The sequence below is a fragment of the Brachyhypopomus gauderio genome, unplaced genomic scaffold (genome assembly GCF_052324685.1).
Source record: "Brachyhypopomus gauderio isolate BG-103 unplaced genomic scaffold, BGAUD_0.2 sc80, whole genome shotgun sequence".
NCBI classification, from domain to species: domain Eukaryota; kingdom Metazoa; phylum Chordata; class Actinopteri; order Gymnotiformes; family Hypopomidae; genus Brachyhypopomus; species Brachyhypopomus gauderio.
Genome location: NW_027506901.1, coordinates 1,017,517 through 1,027,284, shown reverse-complemented (window position 1 = coordinate 1,027,284; position 9,768 = coordinate 1,017,517). Strand labels below are relative to the sequence as shown.

Below are 9,768 nucleotides of genomic sequence, written 5' to 3'. Positions count from 1 at the left end.
AAGAGAGAGAGAGCAACAGAGCGAGAGAGAGAGAGAGAGTGCTAATATAATTACAGACAGAATGGTATTCCAAGCTGTGTCCCATGTGTAAGAGCCAACGGTTCCCCCATGGAGCTCCAAATGAGAGGAAGTTGGGTCTAGAGTTGACCCTGGGTCAGGCTTGGCCCTGGGGCTTCTTGGAATTCCATTGTGGCCTTGCGAGATCTCCCAATCTCACTCTTTCCTCCAGACTTCACTGATTGGAGTGTCTGATGAATCAATTACCTTTAATTCTTCATACTGGGGACACAGGCCAGTGGCGGAAGGCCACATGAGAAGAGGAGGCAATGTTTAAGAATGAGACTGAGGTCCCTATGAGCCCAGACCCAGAGCTAAATCTGACTATGGCATCTTTATGTGTGTATATATGTGTGTGCATGAGTGAGAGCATGGACATGTACTTTTGCACATGTATATATGAGTTTGTGTTTGTTTGCACATGTGTGTGTGCACGAGTACATGTAGATACATGTATGTGTTTGCATGTGTTTGTACATGAGTGCATTAATGTACATGTATGTGTTTGCATGTATGTATGCTTGCATGTGTGTGTATGTAGCAGTGAGTGCATGTACGTGTGTGTGTGTGTGTGTGTGTGTGTGTGTGTGTGTGTGTGTGTGTGTGTGTGTGTGTGTGTGTGTGTGTGTGTGTGAGTGTGAGTGCATGTAGATGCCTGTATGTGTGCTTGCATGTGTGTGTGTTTGTGAGTGTGTGTATTCGTGAAGACATATTGGTGCTATTCTTGGACTGCTTTGTTGGAGATGAAAGTGGTTAGCTGTGAGAGAGGAAGTGTGTCTATGCCCATGTGCAAATGTGGCTCTAATAACCAATTTAGCCCCCCATCACCCCCCACACACACACCCTTTGCCCAGTTCAACCAAACGAGTCAAACACAATGCATTCTTATCATCACCTTTACTCAAGACTACCCAACTGGGGAGATACTTTATTAGAAACAGTAGCTTAAGTGTGTGTTTGTGTGTGTGTGTGTGTGTGTGTGTGTGTATATGCCAGTTTAACCTCTACTCTGTTCTACACTAGTTATTAACCCCAGTTTAACCTCTACACTGTTCTAGTGACTAAATAAAAGCACAAAGTGCAGAGAAGCAGTTCAAGTGTTTTATTTACTGGTCATGACAGTTCAAGTATTATTTTTTCCAGTGTCATTCTGACAGTTCCTCCCATATAAACAGTGTCATGTTTATAATTTTAATGAATACAGAGCCATTCAACGTGCAGTTATGGCCTGAATTCCTCAAACATGTATATACACAAACCCAGCACTTACACTTTTTAAAATGTCATATATATTAACACATGTAGGAGGGGGCATGTGCAAGCAATAGACATTCCAGAACCTCTGCCCCCCCATTACTGCCCCCTACAGTTCTTCCAAACATATTACATATATTAATTCCCATTGAAAGTCTACTGCCTTTCTGAATACAGTAATATGAGGAATCTGTGTGTCTGTGAGAAGAATATGTGTTAGAGAGATTAATAGAGAGAGACTGTGAAGGAATGTGTGTATATGTATGAGAGAGAGATAAAGAGAAAGAATGAGAAGGAATGTTTGGCCAGAGGAGCAGGATGGGTTCCCCCCCCCTGAGTCTTGGTTCCTCTAAAGGTTTCTTCCTCATGCAAAAAAACTAGGGAGTTTTTCCTTGCCACTGTTGCCCTTGGCTTGCTCACTGGGGGCTAGGACTCGGCACTTGTAAAGCTGCTTTGTGACAACAACTGTTGTAAAAAGCGCTATATAAATAAAATTTGATTGATTGATGATTGATTGTGTGTGTGTGTGTGTGTGTGTGTGTGTGTGTGTGTGAGAGAGAGAGAGAGAGAGAGAGAGAGGGGGGGGAACAGAGGGAGGTATAGGGAAAGAGGGAGGGATAGGGAGAGAAAGAGAGAGAGGGAGGGAGAAACAGAGGGAGGGATAGGGAGAGAGGGAGGGAGGGAGAGAGAGATGGAGGGAGAGAGAGGGAGGGAGAAACAGGGAGGGAGAGGGAGAGAGGGTGGGAGAGACAGAGGGAGGGATAGAGAGAGAGAGAGAGAGAGAGAGAGGGAGGGAGGGAGAACCTGTTTGTGAGGACAAATGTGGTTCTGGAGTTTGGAGTATGATTCTAGAAAATAAAAGTGGTGTAGTCAAGGAATTCACAGTGTGGTTCTGGAATATATGAGACGTGTGGTTCTGGAGTTTACACTGTGCTTCTAGAATGGCTGGAATTCATAAATATGCCACAGTTACCCCACTGTCACCCTACAGTTACCCCACTGTCACCCTACAGTTACCCTACTGTCACCCTACAGTTACCCCACTGTCACCCTACAGTTACCCCACTGTCACCCTACAGTTACCCCACTGTCACCCTACAGTTACCCTACTGTCACCCTACAGTTACCCCACTGTCACCCTACAGTTACCCTACTGTCACCCTACAGTTACCCCACTGTCACCCTACAGTTACCCCACTGTCACCCTACAGTTACCCTACTGTCACCCTACAGTTACCCCACTGTCACCCTACAGTTACCCTACTGTCACCCTACAGTTACCCCACTGTCACCCTACAGTTACCCCACTGTCACCCTACAGTTACCCTACTGTCACCCTACAGTTACCCCACTTTTGCAGCCCCAACACACCAGTAAACCATAAGCTGCTCATAATAGAAAATGAATAACGTAAGAAGAGAAGAGGGTAGTTTATGTGGTGCTGTCGGATACATGTTCCTGTACTGTCAAATGTTAGCATTGATGAAGACTAGCAGTAAGCTAATGTGATTTAGCATCTCATGAAGGGAGAATTAATGCAGAGATGCAGCAACTCAGGACCATGGGAGGATGAACCCAGAGAGTCTTTCAGTGAGCATCAGCCTTCTGAAAATCAAACTGGCATAGAAAGGCCCTGTTGACCTGTGTAATGAGTGTTTGACTGAGTGAGATGTGTGTCTGTGTTCATTTGTTGTGTCAGACAGGGTGTGATGAGTCAGGCAAAATATAATAAAAAAATAATAATAATAACTGTGTTAATAATAATCAATCAATCTGTTTGAGGAATCAAATGAATGCAAGCAACATATTTTCTTGATATGTGTTGATGTCTCAACACAAGTATTGTCACATATTTTCAAATGGTTTCTAGAACATTCTTGTTCATCTCACACCAAGATGTTGCAGGTCACTGTTTCGCAAAACTGTGATATTTCCTAAGTTACTCTGCTGCGTTTTCATATGTAAATGTTGTGACTTGTTTGAACTGGGCAGTTACAGGTTGGAATGTCTGAATGAACTGACTGACATGGTTGATTTTACTGTTAATTTTACTGGTTGCCTCGTGTAACATATTAGTTGTATAATATACTGACTGGTTACTGGTTACGTTGTTGGATGTGTTGACTGGTTACTAGATTTGTTTAACCTCTGACCTCTAACCCTCTTGACAGACCTCATCTGCTCTCTTGTTTTTGTGTTTCCTGGCAGGTCGTGCACTGGACACCCATGATGACACTGTCAGTGCAAAACGGATCAGAACCAGTCCTAGACAGGGCATGTCTGTGGCCACAGCAATCTCGGAAAACAGGGCATGGTCTCTCGGTACATGGACAGGGTGTTCGCTGTTCTCAAAGTCCCGGAGAACAGCAAGAACCTCCTGACGTTCTGACTGCTGGACCATGCCTCTCACATTCAGAACCGCAGACACGTGCTTCCTCCTGGGAGCAGGAAGGGGGACAGAGAGTCAGACAAACAGAACAGCCCTGCTAATGATGCTATGTAAGCTGATTTGGGTGAGAGTGCATGGCAGATGGTGTCTACGGGGTTGTGGGGAGCAAAAGGGAGTGTGGCACCAGTTAGTCTGCTATGACTTGACAAGAACAGGAAGCAATCCACAGCCACTTCCTGTCTGCTGAGCTAGGTTGTGCGTCAGCAACCAGCAGTGCTGCCAATCAGTGTCCACACACACGTGTTAGAGACCTGTCAAACCAGTCAGTGTCCACACACACGTGTTAGAGACCTGTCAAACCAGTCAGTGTCCACACACACGTGTTAGAGACCTGTCAAACCAGTCAGTGTCCACACACACGTGTTAGAGACCTGTCAAACCAGTCAGTGTCCACACACACGTGTTAGAGACCTGTCAAACCAGTCAGTGTCCACACACACGTGTTAGAGACCTGTCAAACCAGTCAGTGTCCACACACACGTTAGAGACCTGTCAAACCAGTGTCCACACACACGTGTTAGAGACCTGTCAAACCAGTCAGTGTCCACACACACGTTAGAGACCTGTCAAACCAGTCGGTGTCCACACACACGTGTTAGAGACCTGTCAAACCAGTCAGTGTCCACACACACGTGTTAGAGACCTGTCAAACCAGTCAGTGTCCACACACACGTGTTAGAGACCTGTCAAACCAGTCAGTGTCCACACACACGTGTTAGAGACCTGTCAAACCAGTCAGTGTCCACACACACACACACACACAGGGCTAAGGTTGGCCGAGTAGCGGGCAAGATCAGTCATGTGATCTTTGGCTATATTGTGTCTCCTATGTGAGCTTTGGCTCTGTAACCCACACCAGGAAGCTGTTATGAACACATTCCACAGAGGGACCACCTTAGTGGGACTTATTTCAGCAAGACATTCTTAGGTGGTCAGGAAGGTGAGAGCTGTCATGAAGAACAGTGTTCTGGGGAGGCAGGAAGAGGTGAGGGTCAAAGGGCAACCTCTTCATGAATGAAGTGCATTTCTAATGGACAGAGTGCAGACCTGTTTGCGTCCGCCTTGCAGTTCTGTGGTTCATGTGACTATTATGTAAAATGATTAAATGTTTTGTGTTAAGGGTGAAATGGAGATAACGGCTGAAGAATGAGCGAGTCTTTTCCTGCTTTGTGCTGTCAAATATCCTGCCCTGCATGGATCTATGAATATATGTGTGTGAGTTCTATGCACGCGTGTGTTCATATATGTTTGTTATATGCATGTGTGTGTGGTATATGCACATGTGTTTTTGTATGTATGGTATATGCATGTATGTTCATGTATGTGCATTATATGTGTGTTTTGTGTTATGTGCATGTGTTTGTGTGTGTGCTGATGAATGAGTGGTATATGTATGTATGTATATGTTCATGTGTGTAAGTTGTACACATGTGTGTATGTTTCTTACCGTATGTCTGGGAACTCCTTCACCAACATGGCTACCTCTATCTGAATGGAGGGAGTGTCCTCCAGAAGAATGATGTCAGCCAGGTTACCGATTACATTATCCAGCCATGAACAGGTGGACTCCTAACACAGGTGGTGGGGAGTGTAGGTGGGGACAGGGGAAGAGAGAGAGAGAGAGAGAGAGAGAGAGAGAGAGAGAGAGAGAGAGAGAGAGAGAGAGGGACAGGGGGAGAGAGAGGTAAAGAGATTAATTAAGGAGAGTTCAGCTAAATGAATGTGTCAGTAACGCTAACCAAATCCTGACCTAACCATAACCCAAACCCTAATGACATTTCACTAAGGAATAGTGTGTGATCCTTTATTTACATTTTCTCCTTATGTTATGAGAGTTTTATTTCTGTTTTACTATGAAGATGGAGAGTCAGTAATACTGACCCTGGGAGAATGTCCTTGTGTTGGAGAGGACACACATCAGACTACACTAAATATTCTCCCTACCACACACTTTCTCTCTATTCCAACACACACTAAATATTCACTTAGGAATTAAAAGCACATTTTCTTTATTTCCACGGAAATCGTCTGCATGAGAGACAATCTTCAAAGACCACAAGCAGGAAGTCGCAGAACAGCCTACTTCCTGTTTTCAGTTAAGATGATGGACAGGTGATTTAGGGAAGCAGTATATGCAGTGGACACACACACACACACACACACTAATGTACACTCACACACAAACACACACACACACACATACACATACACCCACAAACTAATGTACACACACAAACACTAATGTACACACACATACACTAATGTACACTCACACACACAAACACACACACTAATGCACACTCACACACACACACACACTAATGTACACTCTCTCTCACACACACACACACACACACACACACTAATATAGACTCACACACACACTAATGTACACTCTCTCTCACACACACACCTAACCCAAACACGCACACACGTAACCCCAACACACACACACACACACACACCCCTAACCCAAACACACACCTTACCCAAACATTCTCACACACCTAACCCCAACACACACACGCCTAAACCAAATACGCACACACACACCTAACACACACACACACCGAACCCAAACACCCACATACCTAACCCCAACGCACAGACCTAATCCCAACACACACCTAACCCCAACACACATACACCTAACACCAACACACACACCTAGTCCCAACACACACACCTAAACTCAACACACACACCTAAACTCAACACACATACACACACACCAAACCCTAACACACACACGCACACACAAAGCCCAACACACACAAACTGGCCATCTGTTTCTCAGCAACACCCTTGTCAACAAGATGGATGACATTAACTTCACATGACTTGAGCAGCTGTGTGATCATTATTACAGAGACCTGGCAAATCTTTCTGTTCCCAACAGATCTACAGAGGGGACAAAACAAGACACTCTGGGAAGGCTAAAGGTTAAAGCTGAAGTTTGTGCGTTTACATTCACAAAACTTGTGCACAGCCACAAACACTGCTCACCGGACCTGGAGTTTTTATCACTGAAATGCAGGCCATACTTCCTCCCAAGGGAATTCACTTCAGCAGTAATAACTGCAGTGTATGAATCTCCACAGGCAAATGCTAAGCAAGCATTAAAGGGTATTAAAGACGTCAAGCGCAAACATGAACATGAACACAACAACCCAACCACCAGATAGATACTAATTTGTCCTTATACATAATGAATTATCAGAATGCACAAAAGTAAAATATGGCATTCCACAAGGATCTGTGCTGGGCCCCATATTACTCTCATTATATATGCAGCCATCAGGTATGCTCTTTCGTAGGCATGGTATTTGCTTCCACTGCTATGCAGATGATTCTCAGTTGTATTTATCTTCTAATCCAGATTATGCCAATTCTCCTTCCAAAAGTGAGAAGTGCATACAGAAAATGTAAAACTGGATGCCATCTAATTTTCTTCTTCCCTATTGATTCTGATGTCACACACATATGCACACGCCTCTTCCCATTAACGTAATATTGTCAAGCTGAGACATTTACTTTTATTATCAGATGCAGAGAAACTGTTTCACATTGTTGTCTCATCAAGTTCGGACTACTGTAATGATCTAAAAAGTCCCTAAAGTACAGAATGCTACAGTTAGAATCCTAACTAGGTCAAGAAAATTTGATCATATTAGAATTAGTGGTGGGACTTTAACGCGTTAATTTCGATAAATTAATTACAGGGAAAATAACGAACTAAAAAAATTTACGCATTTTAACGCATGAGACACTTTTGCACTCTCTCAATGATGGAGATGACTGAAGAGGCTATGCTGGTGGAGGAGAAATTTAAATATTAAAGAAACTTCCAGATGGAAGTACAAACAAAAATAGTCTTATTTGCACTTTATGTAGGAAGGAGTTCGCTTATCACAGGAGCACTTCCACTCTTCGTTACCACCTCAACACAAAACATGTTGGTGCTAACATGCAGGTCAGTAATGATAACTTAGCTACTAAATGTATTACTAGCACGAGCAAACCGTGTCGCCAGTCAACACTCGACCACATGTCGAGGTTCAAATTAAGAAACAAAATGTGAATGTTCACGTCAGACAAATTGACCAATTCAGTGGCGAGATGGATTGCTGTGGACTGTAGACCGCTCTCTGTGGTCGAAGGCTTAAGTAAGAACCACCGTTCATGGAGGTTCGCGCGAGGTGGGCGGAGTCGCGCGCTACGGTCACTCGCGAAAGTATAATCCAGGCTTTACAACAAGGGTGCCCACAAGTTTCAGCTTGAGAGCTACTTTTAAGATGACCAAGTCAGAATTATCTACCTATTTATTTTTCAGCAGGGTGGGGGGTGGTGTGCAGCAATGTGTGTCGATCGTTGACGGGGGGTTGCATGTGTCAAACCCTAGACGTCAGATTCGCTACTATGTATGTCAATCAAAATACAACTGTCAGTGGAGTCATTCATCCACTACTTTTTAATGTCATGCGATCTACCCACACTTCCTTCGCGATCAACCGGTAGATCGTGATTGACGTAATGGGCACACCTGCTTTACAAGAAGTGCTGCAAATTGCGTCAGCTGAGGCAAGTTACGAATTGCCATCCAAAAAGACAATGTAGAAGAAAATCCAGCAGCTGTATGATGAGGAAAGGGAAGTAAAACAGGTTATTGTGAAGAGCGCCACAAATGTGGCTCTGACTGGGGTTCACTGGACCTCTGTTAACAACAAGAATGATCTTGGTGTGACAGCTCATATTATAGATGATGAATAAAAGATCCAGTCATTTGCTTTGAGCATGCAGATGACCACTTCTAAGCACTATGGAAATGCCTGTGGCAGAGGCCTGGGAAATTAAAGAAAGTCTACCATCTAAAATGGTATTAAAAAAACATCTTCTGATTTACTTCAATTCTTCTTATTCTTCCAATATCCTGAGCAAAACTAATTTTTGGTCAGAATTTCCAGTGTTCTGAAAACTGTTTGCTCTGTTTTCTGCACTCATCTATTGGTCTGTGTAGTAGACTGGTGGAAAAATAAACAAGATGTTGAAGTTTATGATTAAGTTTATTGATTTATTCATTATTCAAACTTAAATTAATATTTCTCATGTTAAATACTGAAATGCGATTAATTAATTACAAAGCTTCCCACCCCTAATTAGAATTGATTTTAAAATTCTTCTGTTGACCTATACGGTGTAAAATGGGCTTTGCTCCACAATATCTAAGTGAACTCAGTGCACACTATAGCCTTTCTCACTTGCTGCGCTCTCAAAATGCAACATTTCTCTTCGTTCCAAAAAATGAGTAAGACTACAACCAGAGGCAGAGTGTCACGTAGGGCTACGCCCCCCTCTCCTCGCTGTCACTCCAATGTCTCTGTTCCTCGTGGTTCTGTTGTTCCCTGCTCCTCGATCCCGCCCAGCTCGTCTGTTGCCCTGGTTTCCCCTCGTCTGCCACGCCCGTGTCGTTATTGTTATCACCTGTTCCTAGTTTAGTTTCATGTTCATATAGTCCCTGTATTTCCCCAATCTGGTTGTCGGTTATTTGTCCTCTCATGGTTTCTTGTTCTCTCGTGGTTTGGTGTTCTGTTGCAGATTTTGCTTATCTGTGATTTGCTCTCTGTTCCGTGTACCCTGCTCCATTTCGTGCCTGTCTGTTATCATGCCCCTGTACTTGTCTATCCTGGATGGCTCTCCCGTTATGACCCCTGCCTGTGACTTCGATAATGATTATGGAATGTCCTGTAATAAATCTCGCTCTTCTTAGCATTTGTGTCCGCCTCCCTGCTCCGCAGCGCGACCTGCGTTACACAGAGCTTCCTCCTCTGAAGCTCCTCAGTTATGGAACAGTCTTTGAGCTCCAATCCGAGATTCAGACACAGTTCCAATCTTTAAATCCAGATTTTAGTTCATATTCTACGTATGAAGGTGTGGAGCTTGGGGTGCCCAGTGATTGAGTCTTCTGGTAATTTGAGATGTTGATGCTGTCATCCAGCCATGTCATGTGT

The 9,768-nt window shown here is 43.9% G+C and overlaps 1 protein-coding gene across 1 annotated transcript in view; it reads right to left on the bottom strand.

Annotated features, from left to right (window-relative positions):
- Positions 1 to 1,144: 1,144 nt before the first annotated feature.
- exoc3l2a (exocyst complex component 3-like 2a) overlaps positions 1,145 to 9,768 on the bottom strand; it is a 37,003-nt gene continuing 28,379 nt past the window's right edge. The window contains exons 12-13 of the mRNA XM_076991013.1: positions 5,208 to 5,329; positions 1,145 to 3,749 (exon numbers count right to left, since the gene is read on the bottom strand). Coding sequence (XP_076847128.1) covers positions 3,467 to 3,749; positions 5,208 to 5,329 — 405 coding nt within the window. The 3' untranslated portion in view covers positions 1,145 to 3,466. The remainder of the gene's footprint in view (positions 3,750 to 5,207; positions 5,330 to 9,768) is intronic.